This window comes from Mandrillus leucophaeus, unplaced genomic scaffold (assembly GCF_000951045.1).
Source record: "Mandrillus leucophaeus isolate KB7577 unplaced genomic scaffold, Mleu.le_1.0 Scaffold52, whole genome shotgun sequence".
Taxonomy (NCBI): domain Eukaryota; kingdom Metazoa; phylum Chordata; class Mammalia; order Primates; family Cercopithecidae; genus Mandrillus; species Mandrillus leucophaeus.
In genome coordinates, this window is record NW_012105586.1 from 867,705 (window position 1) to 891,373 (window position 23,669).

Consider the following 23,669-nt stretch of genomic DNA (forward strand, 5'->3'; position numbering starts at 1 on the left):
ATCTAAAAATAGGGCACAGCATGGTTCCCAATACACTCAATTATGATATTTAAAACTTTTAAATCATGGATGTTAGGATTTTTGCAAATTCACCCACTAAAATACAGTTGAAAAATTTGTAAAATGCTTTGAAAAATTTAAGTTAATCCACATAATTTCCCTGTAAACAAGGACAGACATAAGAATCAAAGGCACGAAACGAAAATACTGACCAACATTTTCATCTAAATTTGGAGCAATTTAGTAGCAGCAGCAGAACTGCAAATTTTTTTACAATTCCCTAACTCCTACTGTTGAAAAAGTACTAATTAAAACCATACTGAGGTCTTAAAAACAGACCACAACAGCAGCAGAGAGCTCATCCTGGCAGACAACCACTAGAGATGGAACATTCAATGCTCAGCAAAAGGCACCCTCAGCTAGGAGGCAGCCAGAAAGCTACAGCAGAGACAGGCCCCTCTAAGACTGACCAACCCGGAAACAGCTCATTTGTGTCTAATGCCACAAGCTTGCCAGCATAAAGCCAGACACAGGAACACACTGCCATGTCCAAGCACTCCACATCCTGCTCCAGCACCTGCAAACAGGAACTACAGGCCAGTGCCCTGTAAGTCAGTGGGCACAGGACCTGCCCACCAGGCACCCAGTAGGCATAGGGCCCATCTATCATCATCCTCAGACACCAGAGTCAGGCCTCTGTCATTCAGCTTGGAGCCTGAAACACAGCTGCTGGCTGCTACGAAAGGTTAGGAGATCAAACTCCACGGAAGCCCGTCCACTCTCTGCGTTTATTAAATGTATTCTCTAATTTCAACTTTAAATGGAACCAATGTTGTCACTTCTGTAGTTGTCAACTGCATGTAGAAGTGGACAAAAAGCTCCTTATCATATAGAAGAAAAGGCATGGGAAACCTGGTTCAAATTCCGACTGTGACACTCATTGGTAGGGCGATCTTGGACAAGTTATCCAATTTTGCAAAGTGTCCATTTCCTTCTCTCCCACATCAACCAGAACACCCACTAAGTCTGACCTGCGCATGGCTGTCATGAAACAGACGGGAGACTCCGCACTGGAGGAGGATGGTGCCTGCTGTAGTCATCTCTCTCATCTCCCCCAACAACCAACCCAGCCACTAGGTGCATCGCCTGGCAGAAAAAGGGCCAATATATGTCCATTTGCAGAACTGAGTTTCATAATCCAAAAATATTCATGTAGGCTTCTACATGAGTAGAACTGCTAAAAGAACTGGGTCCCTCTGCCCGGAGCCCTCAGCCCCTAGAACTTCTGTGTCATTTATGTCACAACCTCAGAATGGTCACCCCTGACCTCCCACCTACAGTCAGGCCATACCTCCCCCACCCACCCTACAAAACACTATTGACAAGGTTTACCTACTTCATCTGTTGGCCTGTACTCCCCACTCTCCAGAATGTGATTCCATGTGAACAGGGACCCTTGTCATTTTAGTTCTTTGCTGAAACTCCAGCACCCAGAATAGTGCCTGAGACAGACACAAGGAATACTTGTTAAATAACAGAGAGGAAGACCACCCAGACAGTTACAACTTCTCAGGCCCCAAGGTTCCTCCTGACGTCCTTCTCCTTCCTCTCTCTGTTCTGAAATGACCCCATCCTGCCACCCTTTCTACATAAAGGCTCCCTGGCCAGCCCAGCTCAGCATCCCTTTTTCCTTCTCTTAGGGAAGAGGCCAATAGTCCTTACTGCCTATACAATCCGTGTTGCACTTGTTTTAGACTACCTTAGACTGAGTTATCTTTGCATGTGGCTCTCTTACCTCCCTATATTTTAAGTTTCTAAAGACTTGTTATTTAGCACCTTTACAGAAGAATTTCAAATATATACAATTTCAAAAAACTTGAGCGTTCTTCACAGTACCAAGATTTTTAATTTAAATTCTGATCGTAGAGACAGATAAAATATTACTTTGCTAAGCTGATTATAATAACTGTTCTGTGGTGACTAAACGTCGCTGAGATAAATACTTATAAACTAGTTGATATTCTCAGGTACTACTTGCGGTTTTTAGGAAGGACTATCTGAACCTACTAACTGACCTTAAGGAACTTGTTCTTTATAATTCATTACTGATTTTATTATAACCTTCTGTCTTCTTCCCTGTCCAGCTTTCAGGTATAAAACTTCTTGCTGCTATAAATATAAACTCTTCTCTCTCAATCTGCTGTGAACAGCGAAGTCAATAGGTTAGAACCTAGGCCTAAAACAAGGGTGAATCAGCACAGAATAGGGCTGTGACGTAGGAAGGAAGAGGGAAAGAAGAGACCCAGTGCTTATTTTGAGCTTACACAGGTGCTCCATAAATCCCCATTGATTAAATGAGTCACCAACTCAGTCGTTCCTCCGCAAGTAGCAGGGAAGTAAACGCCAGCCATGTTGGGAGAGTTGGTACTTACAGTTCCCAAGAGCCCACAGCTTCACAGAGCATGTTTCTATTATCTCACTTGCTCTTGACAACTTTGTGAGGTTAGGTGGCACAAGCATCATCGATATGATGATATTCCTTTTCCAGGCTAGGGAAACAAACTTCATCTCAGAAAGGTGACATGAGTTGTCCAAAGTCGCACACCTGGTAAATGCCCAGGCATCCCGTCTTTTTCATTCCTTCCACCAAGCCCATTTGTAGAAAGCCACTGTTGTTTCTCCAGGTAAAAGAACTTCAGGTAAGGCTCTTATGTAACTGATAGAGCAAACACTGCTATTATAATCTACACTCTGGAAGAGCATTTGCCAACAGTCATTGCTTACTGCTAACAAGCAAATTCAATTTCTCATTTGTCTCCAAAACAAACAGGGGACAGAGATCAAGATGAGAAATACTTCCAAATTTGGCTGTTTCAATGCTATTTTATAATTGTAATTTTTCTGTGGTTCACATTAAAATAGCCTGAAACACCAGACACTAAAAACCCTCCTTGCTCTCTACCTGAAAGCTTAATCTATTTCATCTAAGGAACTTATTTTTCATTGCATAGAGGCTGCTCAGATGTGTAAAAAGTGAAGAAGCTCAATTACAAAACTGGGAATCCAAATTAAACTCCAGTTTAAAATGCCTGATGTATATCCATCTTTGGCCCATGGTAAAATTGCATGCTCCATAGTCGGAGCCAATATGAACTGTGTTCTCACTGCACTGCATTCTTTTCCTTTCTAAAACATTTGTGTGAGTCCTTGTCAATCAATTAATATTTATTGAGGGCCTACTACATGCCAACCATCTAGGCGCTGATCAGCTATTTACTGATTTAATGTTTGTCTTCCCCACTAGACTACAGGCGCCATGAGAAGAGTTACCACTGCTTTTTCGCTCATCACTGTGTGCTACAACTCAGCAGGGAGCCTAATACACAGCAGGGGCTCAATAAACATTAGATGAATGAATGAATATGGGGAGGGGAGGGGAGAAGAAAGGAGACCTGGGGAGGGGAGGAGAAAGGAGACCTGGGGAGGGGAGGAGAAAGGAGACGTGAGGAGGGGAGAGAGGAGAGGCCACTACTTTGTATGTAAAGAAACCAAGGCTTTGCTCTGCCCAAACACGCCTTATGATCCACCAGCGATCTGATGAATTCTGAAAGGCACCACATGCAATGCACAGCTGTAAGTACAGCAGCTGTCATGCAAAGGAGCTGAAGTCCAGAACTATGAAGAATTCAACCCTTTGTTTTTCTGTCTCATAATGAAAATGAAGTCAAGTCCACTGTCAATCTACCTGTCGGCTCTATGTATTCAACATGCGGCTTTCAGCAAAACTAAGTTAACATTGCCTCTGAATGACATTTATGTTGATTCGCTCTCTGACATCACTGCCTGAAAAGATACTACTTAAATGTTTGAGGTCACACATAAGACCTAAATAGAACTGAGTTAATACTTAAAAAAAAAAAAAAAAAAAAAAAAAGACTCCATTTCAGGTCTTTGAAAGCTATAAATTGGTTTTAACTGAGTATTTAATTTAAAAGTAAAAAAGGTTTGACTCATTATTTAAACTGTCCAAAGCTTAAGTCTTAGAGAGCAAACAGATCTCTTTACCAGCAAGCTGTTAAACACAGACTGTAAGTTCCAAGAGAGAGCTTTGCAAAAGCGTAAGTCTTTTAATTAATTAAAACCTAGGATTCTGGGTTATAAGCTGCCCAGAGTAGTACAAAATAATAGGATAATAATAAATATGAACTATTTAAGTCAATACGAAACACCAACAGTCTACGCAGGTATAAAAATGCAGATATTAAGTTTATATATCACTAATAAAACAGTATATGTTCAAGTTTTTCCCCAAATCCGACTAAGAGAAAAATAAACAGATAAAAAAGCAAGAGTAATGACATATGTTCTAAACATGCACACCAAAGTATGCCAAACAGAGAAAAGCGTTAAAGTAAGGTTGCTATTAAACTACAAATCTATTTAAGTATAGGAGTTAGTTATGATTAGTGGCACAGTAAAGAGAGTCCTGTCCTCCCCATCTCCAGCCCCCTACAAATAACAACTTACCTGGAAGGCTGGTAACATTAGTTGTAAACAAAAGGAATACTAAATAAAGGAACAAGTTGAATTACATAAAAAGTTTTCACTGCAAACAATTTAAGCACTAAGCCCAGTATTAACAAAATCCCAGAACTCAGTTAAAAGTTAAAAAAAATAAATAAATAAAAATAAAAAACCTGGGAATTTTCTAGACTCTGATCATCTGATTCACGATCAAAAACATTGAACGCTCTAAAGCAGTGACTAAATCACATTCAATAAATAGACAATGCATATTCAGTAAAAGGCCTACTAACTGTCTCACGGGGAAATTAACTGTATTCCCATTTTGTGGTGATACACAAAGAATACATACTTGAAAAATCAGAACAGACTTCTTGCCTACATTCCTTAAAGTCGATTTTAACATTTTCCTAAATCGAGTTTACGACATGATTTTATTTACAGTATGACTTCCACAACTCGCTTTGCAATGTTCTGGGTAAAGAATAGACTCGTTCGTTCAGATGACTAAAAAAATCTACTTAACACCTCAGGCGAGCAAAAAAAAAAAAAACCCCACAAATCTGTATTTGTATCAATAAGAAACTATCACACTGTGCTTTGGCATATTTTCAAACTGGGAATCTATGAACGATTCCTGAATTCACATTAAAATTCTTCATTAAAAAAAAAATCCCAACGTGTCAGTATGCCAGCTGGAAATATGATAGAGCCAACCAAACTATTTTCCTACCCAGAAACTATCCCCTTCCTTTTTAAGTGTGACTACACTTTTACCTTTTGTTCGAAATCATCAGAAGTCGTAAAACTATGAGAATTGAGTCAAAACGACAAAACCACACGCTCTCTAACTTCCACATCCCCCTGGGCATCCTTTCGGAAGCCCACCGCGCCCGCTGTCTCCCTGCCCCTGTCTCTTATACACATCTAGATGTGTATAAGAGACAGCCCGGAACCCTCTGCTGGAGGGAGGACCGCACCCGCGGCGCGGGGCGAGGGGCGCGGAAGGCCAGGTGACGAGCAGCGGAGCCCGGGTGCTGTCACAGCTTCCTCTTTAAAGCCTCACGACGGCCCACGCACGAGAAAAAATAAAACATGGGACCATTTTAAAAGCTCACGAAATCTAAGTCGAGGAGAAATATAAAGCATAACTGAAAAGCGTGCGGCGTGGAAAGCGGAGTGCTGAAAGACGACGACCAGCGCGCATTCCAGACCAAGAGCAACTTTAACAGGACAACGAGGAGGAACCACGCGCAAGCACTTACAAATGCGCCGCGGTTTCTATCCCAGAGCCGCCAACGGGAGGCCGCCCGGGGCCACCAACCTGCTCGGGTCCAGGGAGGTCAGTGCCTCGCCCTTCGGACCGGACATCAAACTTCCACATTTTAACTTTTAAATACAGCAGGAAGTATTTCCCATGTATTGTGCTCCTAAACCATCACATTCTTAAGCCACATATGGCTGGAAGCAGTGAGGGCCACCATCAAACTGATTCCACCCAGAACGAGATCCCGAAGATCTACTGAGTGCAAAGTTCACAACCCTAGAATTTGGGGAAACAGCTTATTGGTTTCTCTCACAGCGATTGATCTGTGAGAAAAGTTTCAAGGCTATCAATACAAGTAAAATTCTACCTGAAATCCACTGAATACAATAAGAATCCATGAGTCCAGCCTGATGTGAATGAATGCAGGAATGACCAAGTAAATAAAAAGGAAAGCTCTTCCTTAAAGGAGATCCCAACTGATCAGTAAAAAAGAAATGTTGGAATTAGAAAATCGTCATTTGGCAGTCATCACAGTAATGATTAATTCAGGCAAGAATCATAAATGGATGCTAAAAGTAGGTAAAAGTTTGAGGAGTAACAAAATAGATAGCCTCAGAATATCTCCCCATAAAATATTTATTTATTACAAAAGAAAAAAACAGCACTTTTGTAATAAGACATATCAACATCATATGTCTCCTGATATAATGCACAGAAAACAGAGCATCACTTCTGGTAGATTTCTGCCCAAAATGCATACATCGAATCTAATCATGATGAAACATAAGAGAAGCTCAAACTTTGGGACATTCTACAAAATAACCAACCAGTTCTCAAAACTGAAAGGTTGTAAAAAAACAAAGACTAAGGTACCAGCCAAACACATGAGACATGACAATCCAATGTGAAAACGTTTTCTTTTCCTACAAAGAGATGACTGGAACAACTGACAGAATTTGAGTCAGGTGTACATATTACCTAATAAAACAATGTGTTGCTGTTAGCTTCCTGATTTGGATCTTTGCACAATGGTTATCTAAGAGAGTGATCCTGCTTTTTGTTTTTTTCTTTTTTTCTTTTTTTTTTTTTTTTGCAGGGAGGGAAATTCCACCTACAGTTTAGAAACAAAATAGTTCCTCACTTCAACATACCTTCTAGTCTAGATAAAGCCCCTAAAAGTAAATATTATTTGGTTTAATTCACTGCAGAACTATTTCTATAGTCCAAATTTTAAAATATTCTAAATTATTTAAAAGAAAAGGCAGCTGTTTCCTTGGCTCTCCCCCAACCCTAAGAAGGCTAAAATCTGCCTTTTTCTTACTTTTGAACCAATACATGATTTCCCTTCTTGAATCAGTTAAATCTAACCAAAAAACTTACTTTAATATATAAGATATTAATGAGTTAAAACAGCCATCACAAACACCTTTTGGCATTCTGATGAGCTAATCTGTTGAAACAGCAGGCGTATGTTAAAGTAAACTGTTTCTAGATTATATAAATTCCAAATGTACGGTTTCTCTATTTTTTGTTATAAGTCACATATTTAAGAAATGGCGCTGTCAACTAATACTTGAAATGACTAGAGTTCTCAGAAATATGTAAAGTCTTAAAACCAATGCAAAAAAGAATATGGGAAGGAGTGAAAACAAACGCACTCCCCATTAATTCCCCACTGAAATGACATAACCAGAGAACTGGCTAGAAGATACCACCAGACATTTTCAAGATACCTCTAAGAATAAGAACTTAAGTTTCCCTGTTCACTCCACTGCAGTTGTCAGTGAAGTGATAACTGAACTAGCAACTTGGTGAGGGCGCTCATAAACTCTACTTGGGAGGGCACTCATGTCCTAAGATATTCTTGTTGCTGCAAAACACACAAAGTAAAAACATACCAGAATCTGTATCACAAATCAAATATAAAATTTCTAGCACTGGTGAAGTGTTAGATCAAGAGGAACATATTTGTTAGCTGCTAAACAGCCTTCAAAATTATTAGTGGGCATAGTGGCTCATGGCTGCAATTCCAGAACTTTGGGAGGCCACGGTGGGCAAACTGCTTGAGCACAGGAGTTTGAGACCAGCCTGGGCAACATGGCGAAACTCTGTCTCTACTAAAAATACAAAAACTAGCCAGGCATGGTGGTGTGTGCCTGCAGTCACAGCGATTCGGGAGGCTGAAGTGGGAGATCACTTGAGCTTGGGAGGCGGAGGCTGCGTAAGCCAAGATTGTGTCACTGCACTCCAGCCTAGGAGACAGAGCGAGACCCTATCTTAAAAATAAATAAATAAATAAATAAAAATAAACAAGTAGTAGAAAACAAAACATCACAAAAATTATTAGTAACTTGAAATGGTTATATTACGGAGCTATATATGCTTCGCAACTTTATATTAAAACAGCTACACCAATAGACCCTATGAAGAGGAAAATAGTAATTTTTTTTTAAACCAAGGCTTGTTTTCTTCCATACTATATTGTGTTTTTTTCTTCTTCTGTACAGGTTAGCATTTTTAAGTCAAATTCAGAAGAAAAGAAAAATTAATCCCTTCAACAATGGAAATATAAATCCACATTAAAAAAATAAAGTCAAAAGACCAAACAACCTCTTTTTAAATATATTTTGATATTAAAGAAAAAATTAACAACAACAAAGATTTTAAACTCTTCCCACTTTCTCTTTGGGTTCAGACAGGTATAAAACCAAGAATCTGCTCTATATTCTCTTGTTTAAACATCAGCATATATAAATAAACACGGAAGTTTACCAAACAAATTGGGAAGAAGCAAGGGTTCTAATATTCCTTATACTGGATAAGGAATAATAGAAAAATGTGTCAGAAATATTAGAAAATTAGAGAAGTATTCCAGAATCACTCAAAAACACAAAGTGCATCCAGTCATACCCACCTACAATCCAGTCCCCAGCTCGGTCTTTTAAAAAGTCATCGGTCAGCTCTCGGCCTCAACTCTCCAATGGGTGAACAGCACTTAAGCCTAAAACTCACCCATAGCCGGGCGTGGTGGCTCATGCCTGTAATCCCAGCACTTTGGGAGGCCGAGGCGGGCGGATCACCTGAGGTCGGGAGTTCGAGACCAGCCTGACCAACATGGAGAAACCCTGTCTCTACTAAAAAAATACAAAATTAGCCGGGCATGGTGGTGCATGCCTGTAATCCCAACTACTTGGGAGGCTGAGGCAGGAGAATCGCTTGAGCTGAGGAAGCGGAGGTTGCTGGGAGCTGAGATCGTGCCATTGCACTCCAGCCTGGGCAACAAGAGAGAAACTCCGTCTCAAAAAAAAAAAAAAAACTCACACATCCCTGTGGACCTCACCAGCCTCATCTCCTAAGATTCCTCTCCTCCTCCCTCCAGCCACATGGGCTTTCGTTCTATTCCTTTAAAATAAAAAACAAAAGCGGTGGCTCACGCCTGTAGTCCCAGCACTTTGGGAGGCCAAGGTGGGCAGATCACGAGGTCAGGAGTTGGAGACCAGCCTGACCAATGTGGTGAAACTCCGTCTCTACTGAAAATACAAAAATTAGCTGGGTGTGGTGGCACACGCCCGTAGTCCCACCTACTCAGGAGGCTGGGGCAGAAGAATCGCTTGAACCCAGGAGGCGGAGGTTGCAATGAGCCGAGATTGCGCCACTGTACTCCAGCCTGGGTGACAGAGCATGACTACGTCTCAAAAAAAAAAAAAAAAACCATTAGCTTATACTTACTCCAAAGCCTTTGCTCCTACCACTCCTCTTCCTGGATTGCTCTTCCAGCAGACCTTTGCGTAGCCAGCTCCTTCCTATCCAAGGAGTGGGGTTCAAACGTCTTTCCTCAGGAAGGCCTTCCCTGACTCACTGGAGACAAAGCAGCCTTCTCCTACCTAGCTAGTCTCTTATCACATTTTACTGTCTTAACACACTAATCGCTACCGGAAATTACTTTCTTATTTACTTACTATCTGCCTCTTCCCCTGTAACACGGGACATCCACCAGACCAGAAACCTTGTCTGTCCTGTTCACTACCATAGGAGAGAACTTGGTACACAGCAGACTCTCAATAAATATTCACCAAACTAACGAACAAAGGAATGAATAGATAGCAGACTTAACAGCTAACTTTCAGGAATTTTAAATTGTTTTTAATCATATTACAAACAAAACCAGTGCTGAGATTTCCCAATTATCTGGGTGTAATAATAAGCTGAGAAGATAGATACAGAGCCCACAGAGCATCACATGTAATTTCTTTAGAAAACCTAACCCACGGAACACTTAATCTAGAAGAATAGAGTTAAGATAATCACTAGTAAAAAATCTGAGAGGCTTTGTACATACTTGAGCAAATATCAAAGATCAAGACTGGGGGAGGTCTTCAAAAATCAGAACTATGTTATTTCGGACAAAGGTAAAAATAATAGTACTAGTATAGCTAGTTAACACTTGAGGACTTACACTGAACTAAGAACTGTTCACAGAACCTTATATATATATAGGCTTGTTTAACCTTCACAACAAACTATGAAGCAGTTTTATTATTACCTCCATTTTATGGATGAGAAAACTAAGACACAGAGAGATCCTTCGCATGGTCACATATCTAGAAGCCAAAATTTGCTCACAAGACAGTCTGCTCCAGAGTCCCCACTCCTGACCGTGACACCATACCACCTTGTGAAAAATAACAGCAATCATTTATTAGCACTTACTAGGTGCTGGAGCTCTATCTGTATTCACCCATGCAATCATCACAACAACCCTATGAGGTCAATACCGTAATTACCGGTATCTTACAATGAGGGAATTGAGGCACAAAGAGGGACCTAGCTAAGGTTACAAAGCTAGTCAGGTCACACCTGCTTGCCTTGGGTCACTGCAAGTGAAGATCTAAAACAGGCAGTCTGGCCTCAGAGTTCAGTCTCCCAACCACTATTCTACCTTGCTTCTCAGTGTTTCTGTGAATTTGCATCAGAGATGAACACATTTTAACTTGAAGTATAATGAAGGAATTGCAGTGTCCTAATATCTACATGAGCTTGCATGCCTTCAAAACTTCCTTCCTGCCGGGTACGGTGGCTCAAGGCTGTAATCCCAGCACTTTGGGAGGCCAAGGCGGATGGATCACGAGGTCAGGAGATTGAGAACATCCTGGCTAACATGGTGAAACCCTATCTCTACTAAAAATACAAAAAATTAGCCGGGCGTGGTGGCGGGCGCCTGTAGTCCCAGCTACTTGGGAGGCTGAGGCAGGGGAATGGCGTGAACCCAGGAGGTAGAGCTTGTAGTGAGCCAAGATCATGCCACTGCACTCCAGCCTGGGTGACACAGCGACACTCGTGTCAAAAAAAAAAGAAAAATTCCTTCCTATTACCTTGTTGTCTCATATTCATCCCCTAGTGAGTATTTCATCTCCACTAAGATTCTACCTCACTGATTCAACCATATGTATTTCTCACTTTAAATACTTTTGAGAAACAGAATGCATTCTTGAATCCAACTTCAAACTCCAATATAAGAAAATCGTAGAGTAATACCTACTAGAAAAGCATGCTACTACGATCTAGCAGAATAAAAATTGAAAACAGGTTTTTAAAGTCCTAAATAAGAAAGTGTAACAAAAAATCTGCAGGGATTGGACACAAGGACCTGGGTATAAACGTGGTAAAAGTCAGTCTAGTTGGTTAACAATGTCAGGAAAGATGCAGCAAAATTAAACAGCTACAGGTTAACTAAACTTCCAGAAGGCCTACTGCCACTCCACTAACAAAACACAGCACACTGCAAAGCTGGCCACAATTTGAAATATGTGCTCATCAAAAGTGTTCAACTCCATGGAGATCATTTTTCTCGTAGACTATTCTCCAACGTATGACATTTTTAATGGAAGTGAATAAAGAGAAATTTGCCTTATAGCAATTTTGCCTATCTAATGCAAAAAGCAACAACCATCCATCTTAACAGGCTTGAAATTTTGCCTTAGAATATCTCCATGTATAATGTGAGGATCTGTCTCTTTTTTTTCTTTTTTGAGACGGAGTCTTGCTCTGTCGCCCAGGCTAGACTGCAATGGCATGATCTCGGCTCACTGCAACCTCTGCCTCCCGGGTTCACGCCCTTCTCCTGCCTCAGCCTCCCGAGAAGCTGGGACTACAGGCGCCCGCCACCATGCCTGGCTTATTTTTTGTTTTTAGTAGAGATGGGGTTTCACCGTATTAGCCAGGATGGTCTTGATCTCCTGACCTCATAATCTGCCCACTTGGGCCTCCCAAAAGTGCTGGGATTACAGGCGTGAGCCACCAAGTCTGGCCGGATTTGTCTTCTTAAAGAATGTGACCCATGAAAATGAGGGAGACACGGCCTTTGCTCCACGAAGAAATGCAGCAACACTCCACGTTTCCTCATATTCATGTCCCTGAATGTGCTCCATAACCTCATTACCAATCCTAAAACATGACTTTCTTCTTTTCAACAATTAATATCTCCAAGGAAAAATCTGGCAGAAGGAAGAAACATGTTCTGTTCAATTTCTATTCTCAGTAAAATTTAGGGAAAAGAAAAGCTAATCCAAGGCTGCATTAATATCAAAGACTAACAATGTGTATTCAGTTAACACAGACCCACCATACCTACTGATAGTTTCTTACAGTTGGATAAATCTGCCAGACAGTTCCCAATGCCTCTGTGTCATCGGAGGAGGGAAGCAGCTGCCACATGCTTAACTCATCAGTATCTTTAAAGATGCACTGTGTAATTACTTAACACGATCTTCATGCTTTAGTTCCCTGACACACACGGCAACCATATATTAAAACACAGAATCTTGAGAGTGTGGATGAAGCACTTCCAAATATAATCCTTTCCAGGTCTGCAAAATCATTGTCAGTCACAACTAAGGACAGCATTAGAAAAACATAAGCAGGCCCAGGCATTGTGGCTTGTGCCGGTAATCCCAGCACTTTGGGAGGCTAAGGCAGGTAGATCGCTGAGCCCAGCAGTTTGAGACCAGCCTGGATAACATAGTAAAGCTCTGTCTTTACAAAAAATTCAAAACTTAGCCAGGTGTGGTGGCATGTGCCCATAGTCCTGGCTACTCAGGAGGTTGAAGTCTGAGGATCGCCCAAGCCTGGGGAGGCTTAGGCTGCAGTGAGCTGTGATGGAGCCCCTACACTCCAGCCTGGGCAACAGAATGAGACCGTCTCAAAAAAAAAAAAAGGAAAACATAAGCAGTGTAACTAACAGTAAATTAATTCTAACACTGTTACCTTTAAAGTTTTATAGTAAATGGCTCTGTTGATTTCCAGTGGGAATAAATTTTGCTCTTCCCCTGAGCAAGCCCAATTCACATATCGCAGCCAGTTTCCCTTCTCTGGATCAGTGGCATCAATGCACATCCATCCCAAATTTGGGTAATATACCTTGAAAATGGAGAAAAATAAAAAACTTTTGTTAAAATAGGAGTATCTTTAAAATGTTTCCATTTTTAACTTTTAAGGATAATTCTTTTTCATTATATGCAAGTACTCTATATAAAGCATTTCATAAAAACAAAACAAGCGACAGAGAAAAGACAAATTCAAGGTGAAAACTGGAATTCAAAAGTGTAATTCTCACTATTTTTCTACTTAGGCTTGTTTCCACCCGCCCCACCACCCCCCGCCACACACACACACACACACACTCTTAAAGAGCTACAGTTAACATGCTTGGTATCTCCAAATGCTTTACAAATATGTACACAGAGACAAATGACAACTATGCTCCGTAAAGTGTGACTTAGAAAGGAAAACAGCTTGCAGTGGTGTTCAGCAGCACAAAGATCCCAAGCTTTCTGGGTTGCTCCGCTAATCGAGTATGGCACCTGGCCCCGCCAGGCTATACAATTCAGCAGGTCCCTTTCTGGCAGGGTTGACAGGGACTTCAGGAGTGAACACGCATTGTGAACCAGGCACATGGGTGACAGGATATGATGCTTCTGCAAACTCAGCTGACCCTTAAAATAGACTCCATCCAAAGCATCTGCAAGGACGAAGGGGCAATGGAACAGACTCTGGGAAATATCAGTGGCCTTCAAAAAGAAAAGGACCAAAACTTCAACCCCTTTCAGGAGTCAAATCAAATCTCCTCTTGCAAGAAGCCTTCCCTTCTCACCCACACCAATTCCTCCCACAGAGGCTTCCAGCACTTATTTATCATCCTTCATTTTAAAAGAACATCTATTTGGCAACTATTTTTAACTTTAATTTTGTGTATACATGCATATATATATATACACATCTTCCCAAAACCAGTCTACAAAACACTCGAGTAGGCACTGAAACAGAACTGCAGAATCAACTGGCTGACAGACGTGCTGGGCAAAAGAAATGAGTCTTTTACTTTATTTTTAGGAAGAAAGGATATAATCTAGATGTTTCCATTTTTTCCTCATTATTCCCATCATTCATGCCTTCGTCCCTCCCCTCCCCACATTAATCACCTCTCTTCACTGCACCTTTCCTTCTGGAACAAAGCTCCCACTCTGCCCACTGATAGTGAGGATGCTGCTCTTCTGGGCATGCCTGGGTGTCTAGGCCTGTGATTGCCAAGCGGCAGCATCCACCTTACCGGGCCCTAACACTGCCTTCTTCCTCTGGAAAGTCAAACATCAGGCATAATGCTACATGCCTGACATATTATCTCATTTAACCCTATGTAGCAGGCTTATTAGCTCTCCTTTCAACATGTGAAAATTGAGGCTCAAAAGTTAAATAGCTTTCCCAAAGTCACCTGTTTAACTGTCATAAAGAAGGGCTTCAACTCAGATCTGCTTGTCTTCTATTTATCACTGCCTTCCTTGACCATCCTGGTTAACTGAACTACCAACATCTAATGAGCATCTACTGTGTAACAGGTACCATGCTACAAGGTGCATTGTAGTTACTTTAATCACCATAGGCACCAAGGAGAGTATCTGTACACAGTAACTTACACAGACATTATTCCCCCATCTGCAATATCAGCTGCCCCTGGGCTCAGGGATAGTAAGTTTCACTTTAATTTACTGCAGTGATGACAGAGTCCCACTCACTCCCCACCCGAATACTGGCACAGCTACCAAGACTGATGAGACTGCAGAGACAAACACAGAGAGAGTTGCCAAGAAAACCACACAGTTCACAAGGTAGCTGGAGTCTATCTACCTGCCTCAGGATAAAAATACAGGTTGTGCCAGAACTTCCTGGCTCTCAGGTCAATACAGCCATATGCAAAAAGCAAAGTGTTACAGTTGAGTAAATTTTTTATTCATACGTAACTCATTTTGTTTCAGAGGAGACTAAGGCATCTTCTAAGTCATACTGACTGATGTACAAAAACGGAATAGTTGTTTTTGTAGAAAAAGATGACACTTCAATTTTTAGAAATAGGCCAAGAAGTAATTCACAAACGAATACACGTAGCCAAAACCTCATAATAGTAAACTCAGTTAATAAAAAATAACTTGAAAGTTAAAACAGTTTTAACCTTGTAAATGGGCACACACAAAAAATTTTTCTTAAAGATAGGAAAGGGTGTGGAAAAAAACAGATATTCCCCCAAACACTGCTGATCAGAAAACACATTGATTTTGGAAAGAATTTAGCAGTACCTGACCAAAAAAAAAAAAAAAAATCTTTAAAATATACACACACTAACCAGCACATACACTTGTAGGAATTCATTCTAATGAGATCATTGGACAACTGTACCCAGATGTATATACAAAAATGTTCACAGCAGTGTGGTTTAGTGTAAATTGCTTCTAATTCATGGCTAAATGGAAAACAATATGGAATTAACTCAGTAAATTATGGTCCATCCATATAGCTGAAACCTAAGACACTAAAAAGTACTGTGGTACAAATGATTAATTAGATTATATGGCAAGATTTATTTCCTATTAGATATACCGATATACTTGAAAACTTTTTCCAATAAACATGCATTATTTCTGTAATTAGAAGAGAGCAAAGATAACCAGATGTTGTGGAAATACATTTATCAGCATAAAGGCATTCACAATACATTTGATTGAATAAAGCATTTATAGGCCAGGCATGGTGGCTCATGCCTTTAATCCCAGCACTTTGGGAGGCCGAGACAGGTGGATTATGAGGTCAGGAGATCGAGACCATCCTGGCTAACACGGCGAAACCCCGTCTCTACTAAAAATACAAAAAAATTAGCCAGGTGTGGTGGCAGGCACCTGTAGTCCCAGCTACTTGGGAGACTGAGGCAGGAGAATGGCGTGAACCCGGGGGGTGGAGCTTGCAGTGAACCGAGATCGCGCCACTGTACTCCAGCCTGGGCGACAGAGTGAAACTCTGTCTCAAAAAAAATAAATAAATAAAAAATAAATTAAAAAGCATTTATAAAAAGTATTTTTAAAGTATGTCATTTTTGTTTTAAGTATATGAACACATGAATATGAAAAGAAAAATAATCTGAAACTAAATACATTAAAATGTCAGCAATGGTTTTCTCTGAGAAGGGGGATAATCCGTAATTTTTATTTTCTTTAATTTTCTATCTTTCCCCCACTGATTTGGTATATTCTACATGGTAAAAATGGGAGGAAGGTGGGAAAAGCAAGTTAGTCTTCTGAATGAAAACCTAAGTTTGAATGAAGGTAGCCAAAGGTCTGAATGGTCTGCTGAATGCTAAGCTAAAATCCTCCTCATCTTCCTCTTCCTCCACAGATATTTCTAAAAATCTTATAGCTTTCACATTTTTATTGAGAGTTCAACTTATGTTTAAGAAACTGAGATTAAAATGTGTTTTCATACAATTCCCATCTTACTTGGTCAAACCTTTGTTTCCAATCAAATTAATTTCAGTGACTGACACACCGACCCTATCTCCAAAATGTGACATAATTTTGCTTCCTCTGACTATCAATGAATAACTAATTTCCAGATCTTTATAAGGGCCAACAAATATTCAACTGACTTGATCCCAGAGAAATACTACCTTATAATCAATTATCTTTTTATTGATTTAGTCTATAAAACAGTCCTTTTTAAAAAGGCAAAGGTATCTAATTATGTACCATGAAAAATGAATTTTGACAAGTTAACTTTCAAATTCAAACTCCCTACTTCAAAAGAACGAAGAAAGAGAGGGACCACTAAACCAAGCAGTGGGCTAGATAACTTACATGTTATCTAACTCTTTTAAGAATTTATAAAATAGGCCTGGCATGTTGCCTATAATCCCAGCACTTTGGGAGGCCAAGGCGGGTCGACCACCTGAGGTCAAGAGTTCGAGACCAGCCTGGCCAACATGGTGAAATCCTGTCTCTACTAAAAATACAAAAAATTAGCTGGGCATGGTGACAGGCACCTGTAATCCCAGCTACGCAGGAGGCTGATGCAGGACAATAGCTTGAACCTAGGAGGCGGGGGTTGCAGTGAGCTGAGATCGCCCCATTGCACTATAGCCTGGGCAACAAGAGCAAAAGCTCCGTCTCAAAAAAAAAAAAAAAAAAAAGAATTTATAAAATAACTATGAAATATCACTAAGCTCCTTTATAAGTAAACAAACTTATGGAAGGTTGGTAACTTCAACAGGACAATTAAGTCACTAAAAATCACAGCCAGGATTCAAACCTGATCCCCTCATTTCTTCCTATGCCAAAATAAAACAGATATGCAGACAGGCAAGGAGTTCTCAGCTTGCCTTTCTATTTTCCCTCTTTCCAGACCCTTCTTTCCATCCCTAACCTCCCACAAGTTGGTTAGGCCCTACCTCCTTTCTGCCTCTACCACCTAACAGAGACTGAGTAGTAATTCTTGTCAAGCAGAATGTAATTTTCATACCACCCAATTTCCATTCAATTTAATCCAGTTATAAAATAGCTATAAAATAATCTAAATTCAAATTTTAGTACACGTGCCAATTTAAATACACATTCAAAATTAAATATTTTATGCTATATAGAGAAAGGTTTGCAAAGAACAAACCAAATTATTAGTTCCCTCAGGGGATAGGAGTGAGGGTTATAACTTATAGCCTTCCTTATCATCTACCTATTACATGTATTAATTCAAATTTATAAATTAAAAAAAATTTCTGATTTAACTATTGCAAACATACCATCATTGGAATCCTCAACTGTTCACCTATAAGCACCTCACTCAATCAAAACTTACAGTAACCAGCTTATTTTGATAGAAACCACTCAGGAATTAGGACAAGGCAATGAAGAAACCTCCTCATACTATAGCAACTCCCATGTTGAGAGAAAATTTATCTTCACTCAAACCAGCTCTCCAAAGTTAGAGTCTACAGCAATAAAACCATTTCTGCTGGCTGTTCTCTGGATTTCCCTTCCACTGCACGTAACCTGGGGCTCTAACACATGGAGACAGAATCTCTCTTGGAGACCTGAGCTCCCATTTCAGTCGGCCTTTGTCCACACCTCCTGAGGCTCCTTTTCACATTTTCATTTTTCTGGGGATCTAGCTTGTTGAATTTCCAATGTTATAATCTACACCCTGCTTTGCACTTCCCCTGTCTGTTCCCAAAAGATAGGCAGGAGGTTCACATTTAACCTCCAATGAGTGCCCGTCGGTAAACCTTGACTCGGAGAACTTTTGGATGTCAGTTCTGGAATCTACACCCTTTCCCATTATTATTCTCATTTTCTTGGTTCAAAATACAGCCCATATCCTCTAACAGTAGGGGAAAAAGCAATTCTAGGCAATAATTAAGAGATTACTGAATTGGTAATCTTTTTTTATTTCAACTCATATTTGTTAATGAGGAAAATATCTATAGCATCTATTTTAAAAAATCATTGATATGCAATAATTGTACTTACGGAGTACATGTGTTATTCTGATACATGCATAGCATGTGTAATAATCAAATTAGGGTATTTAAGGATATTCATCACCTCATTTAATGGGTACAAACATCCAGGTAGATAGAAGGAATAAGGTCTTCTTGGTTATATTTTTAAAAGAACTCTACAAAAAAAAAATCATCATCATCCAATCCAAGTGTTTTTCTTTGGTGTTCAGGTTCAACTAACATTAACTGAGCCAGAGACGTCTATATCAACTAATTTCATATACATTATCTAATTTGTAGTAAAACAAATCTGGTAGGAACTTACCCTCATTTAAAAGTAGGAATAAAGAAAAAAAAGATAATCTCACTTTGGTAAAAGTGTTTCAATGAAAGCCTTTTTTAAATAAAGGATTTTATTGACATTGCTACCTAGAAAATACTATACCTTCTTGGTATGTTCAAATTTCAGTTGTTTTTCAGTTACAGAATTAGACACCTGAAGGGTTTGCTGAAGATTGTAAAACTGACATCCTACAAAATTAACTTCCTGGTGACCACAGACAAAAATGGGTCTTCAGTATCAACTACTTCACTGCTCAGATGACTGTAGGAGATCTGAGACTTATTTTAAGAACTATTCTAATACATCATTGTATTCTAAAATGTTCTGAAAATTCTAGAATAAGGAAAATAAAAGAGAATCTAGCAGGTAACAGCACATTTTATTTCAACAAGCACACTTGTCAGAGCACATTTCCCAATACACAAGTGACTTTTATAGAGATCCTAAAACACAAATTTAAAAAATAAATAGCTTGGCCTCTCAAGCCCTTGAAGCCGCACTAACAGAGCCTCTCTTTTAAAATTAGACTGACTAGATTTTATACTACAAGGAGACAAATATTCTGGAAAATCTCCCGACAACAAATGCACAATGAATGTTAACTGGTTCACAGTAGGCACCCAATGAACAGCCACTGGACAAATAATTTATTTTCACTCTTAAATCAGAAGTTCTATCTATGAACCACAGATGTTTAAGAATCCCATATAATCCTATAGGTAACATGCAAAATTTTGTGTACATATGTGCATTTGTGTGTTTTCTGGGGAGATTCTCAAAAGGGCCCACAACACAAAAAAGTGTAAGTCTCTGGGCTTTGCTAACAGGAAGAAGACTGAATAATCAACCAAGAAACGGGCTCCTGGCCTGATTCCAGGACTAATATTCTAAGAATATTATTTTTAAAAAGGCCTTTATTTTAAAAAGGCTTTCATTGAAACACTTTTTTACCAAAGTGAGATCATCTTTTTAAAATTTATTCCTACTTTTAAATGACAGTAAGTTCCTAACAGATTTGTTAGGAACTTCATGAAGGCACGTAGAACTCAGATTTCTCTCCTGTGGAAAGATCTAGGTCATTTCTAGTATTCCTTTATTCCACAAATAAAAATTTCCGTGAGGTATTACCAGTAGTTTATAACACCACAAACATTTTATGCCCAGCATGGTGTTGAAGAACTTAGGACAGTACCTGGTACGTGCTAAAAGTTTAATAGGGGTTAAATGAATGAATAAACAAACTCTCAAAGAGAATTTTTTTTTTTGCACCAGACCAAGCTGCCAATCTGAGTACAAGTTAACCTGTTCAAAAAGATCACTTAATTCTCTGTACTTCGATGTCCTCATCTGTCCTGCAGTTCCTGAGAGAAGAGGAATGTAATTGACTCATCTGTTTCTATGACAACCAATTCTACAGCCATCCCACCTTTAATTACTTTGTTCAAAACCTATGCACTGCTATTAACCACTCAGCTTCTCAGCAAACCTGAAACCAGACATCACCACATTCACTCCTACTGCTACTCTTCCCGACACATCAAGACCAAGGCTGAGCAAACTTTCTGTAAAGGGCCACACACAAATATCTGCAGTTTTGCAGGCCATTTGGTCTCCATCACCACTGCTCAACTCTGCAATTATGGGGCAAAAGAAGCCGTACGTAATATTTAGATGAATGACCATAGCTGTGTTCCAATAAAACTTTACTCATGAACTGAAATTTGAATTTCATATAATTTTCATATGTCACAAAACGTTTTTATTTTTCCAACCATTTAAAAATGTAAAAACCATTCTTAGCTCCAGCGCTGAAATAAACAGGTGGCAGGTTGGATTTCCTTAGTGATCCAAACCTTTTCCCACTGCTAGAAAGCAGCACTGAGAGCTGAAAAGTACTTTCTGAGAAAAGGTTCTGCAGAATCAGCTGGCTGACTTCTCTCTCTTCTTCTTGCTTGCAATTTTAACTTACAAATAATTTGAAATCAGAAGAACTGAGATAGTGAGGACTATAAAACTCACCTGTTAATATTTAATCATAGCAGCGCTGACTGATAAAAAATGTTTACATATCTTTTAAAAATTACATTAAAGTCTTCTCATTATACAGAGACAATTTCTCTATCAATCTTAACTGACATGCAATTTTACTTTCTTCCCTCTATCCTCCTGACCTCAAAATTTGTTGCCTGAATGAATAAAATGCAAATATTAATAGAAGCAGTGACCACTGGTCTTCCTCTATAAAAATTGATATTTTTAACTATATAATATTAAAAAGATTAACAATACTGGATTTTAAAAGGCTGGCAAGAAACATATACCCTTGGTGGTTGTATAAATAATTAATAGTACAATCCTTCTGGAGGGAAAACGTTTGGCAAAATTTATAAAAAGTTAAAATGTATATAACTTTTTGACAACATTTATACTTCTAGAAATTTAAGAAAACAGACAAGTCAACACATATTTATATACAGTGAGTTTTATACTTTGAAGAATTATTTATAATCATAAAAACATTAAAATAATTTAAACGTCCAACATAAGGCTTGGTTAAATAAATCATGAATGGTATACAATGAAATTCTGGGTAGGCATAGGAATAATGATGTAAATAAGCCAGGTGCAGTGGCTCGCACCTGTAATCCAGCACTTTGGAAGGCTGAGACGGGCAGATCGCTTGAACCCATGAGCCCGTGAGTTCAAGACCAGCCTGGGCAATATGGTGAAACCCCATCTCTACCAAAAATACAAAAATTAGCTGAGCATAGTGGCACAGGCCTGTCCCAGCTATTCGGGAGGCTGAGGCAGGAAGACCACTTGAGCCCAGGACGCAGAGGATGAGCTGTGAACATGTCACTGCATTTCAGCCTGGGCAACAGAGCAAGAACCTGTCTCAAAAAAAAAAAAAGGAAGGAAGGGAGGGAGGGAGGGAAAGAAACAATAACGTAAATAAGTAGTCCACATAGATATGTCCACAAGATACTGAAAGAAAAAAAAGCATTATAAACTGCATGTACTGTTTGATCTCAATTGTAAAAATTTCTACATACGGGTTGTAAATGTACCAGTGTATATGTGAGGCTGAAAACAGAGAAGCAGCAAAGCAAGGAGTTAAAAGAACGTTCAGGAAGATGTTCACAGTGGTTGCGCCTGGATGGTAGGAGTTTCAATGATTTTTATGTTCTTATATATATTTTTCTGTATTGTTTCTATTATGTTGCAGTGAGCATGTATTAATTTTAAATTTTAAAAGATTTATTAGAACATATAACACAAAGAGTGACCGCTAATGTAAACTGTGGACTTTGGGTAATAACGACGTGTCAATGCGGGTTCATAGGCTGACAAAGGCCCCACTCTGCCGCAGGAGGTTGATAGTGGGGAAGGCAGTACATGTGTGGGGACAGCGGGTATTTGGGAACTATCTGTACTGTTTGCTCAATTTTGCCATGAACCTAAAACTGCACCAAAAAAAAAAAAGAAATGAAGTGTATTTTAAAAAAAGAGAAACAAAGCTTACTAAAATAATTCTTATCCAAGCAATTCTAAAGTTCTGTTAATTAGAAGCAATTTGAGTCCCATAAAAGTACATCTAAAAGGCTTTTATCAGAGGTGGTTTTAAAATACGGCAGATTCCTCGGCGCGGATGGGGAGAGTCAAGAGAACGAAAACACCAAGTCCCGAGCGCCAGCTAGCTGGTGGCTCCCTGCCAGAAACCCATGGAAGAACGCGCTCTCCTTGTGAGAACCTATTTTGTGCATTCACCCTGAGGATACTCTACTGTTCCTCTCCTGTTATTTCTGATTTAACAGAATGTTTTCAGTGAAAGCTTAGAGAACTTAAGACTGGGTTAGATAATCAAGGGCTCAAGGAGAGCAATTTAACACTTTGTCTTAGATTAGCTTTAAGATGGAATTCTGGCTGGGGTCTAAGACCCTGCTGCTAAAAGATAAGATGGTCTTAGGGGATTTGATGGAAGAACAAATACCCAAGATGAGATTCTGATGATAAGCCATTCCTGTTACATTAATACAAGGCATTCTGATGCAGGTCTGAGGGTAAGAGCAGAGTTGGAATAAATTAATGGGAAACTACTAAGTCTTACCTCAATGTTCATTTTGTTCTTTCTAAGAAATATTTACATTATAATTTATACTTCCTTTGCCATATACAAACTTACACATGTATGTCACATCTATTGACTTTTATTTTAACAGAGCAAAAGGCTTACAGGTTTCTATAGCAAATGTATACTTTGTAGTCAGAACTACTTGAATGAGTTTTTTTTTAATTGCAGGAAGACAAAAGCCACCCATGGTAAGAACTAGGACTCTTATCAAGGATTTGCAAACTCTAGTAGTACAGTATATAAGAAGTAGCTTACATTAACAATGGGATGTTAACAGGTTTATAGAAGAAATTCTAATAAGTCATGGTTCCAAATTCTCAACAACTATCAAGTCATACTATGTATGAATCTCAATGCAAATGAAGCTTAATTTACAAAAAGGACTATTAATAAATGATACGATATGCCCAACAACATCAAGTTGTTACATGGGATAAAAGAGGTACTACTAACTTAAGTTTAATATTGATGGCACTTGTTCAAGATTAGCGTTATAAACACAGCACTAGAGTAAGCAGTTTCTGGTTCCTTGACATTATTCTCACTAAACGTAGTGCTAAACCTGGTGAGCAAATTTGTTACTTTCCCTTGG

The 23,669-nt window shown here is 39.3% G+C and overlaps 1 protein-coding gene across 1 annotated transcript in view; it reads right to left on the bottom strand.

Annotated features, from left to right (window-relative positions):
* Positions 1 to 10,051: 10,051 nt before the first annotated feature.
* Positions 10,052 to 23,669, bottom strand: part of LOC105551403 (PR domain zinc finger protein 2-like) — a 36,055-nt gene continuing 22,437 nt past the window's right edge. Inside the window, exons 4-5 of the mRNA XM_011996628.1 lie at positions 13,055 to 13,207; positions 10,052 to 10,072 (exon numbers count right to left, since the gene is read on the bottom strand). Coding sequence (XP_011852018.1) covers positions 10,052 to 10,072; positions 13,055 to 13,207 — 174 coding nt within the window. The remainder of the gene's footprint in view (positions 10,073 to 13,054; positions 13,208 to 23,669) is intronic.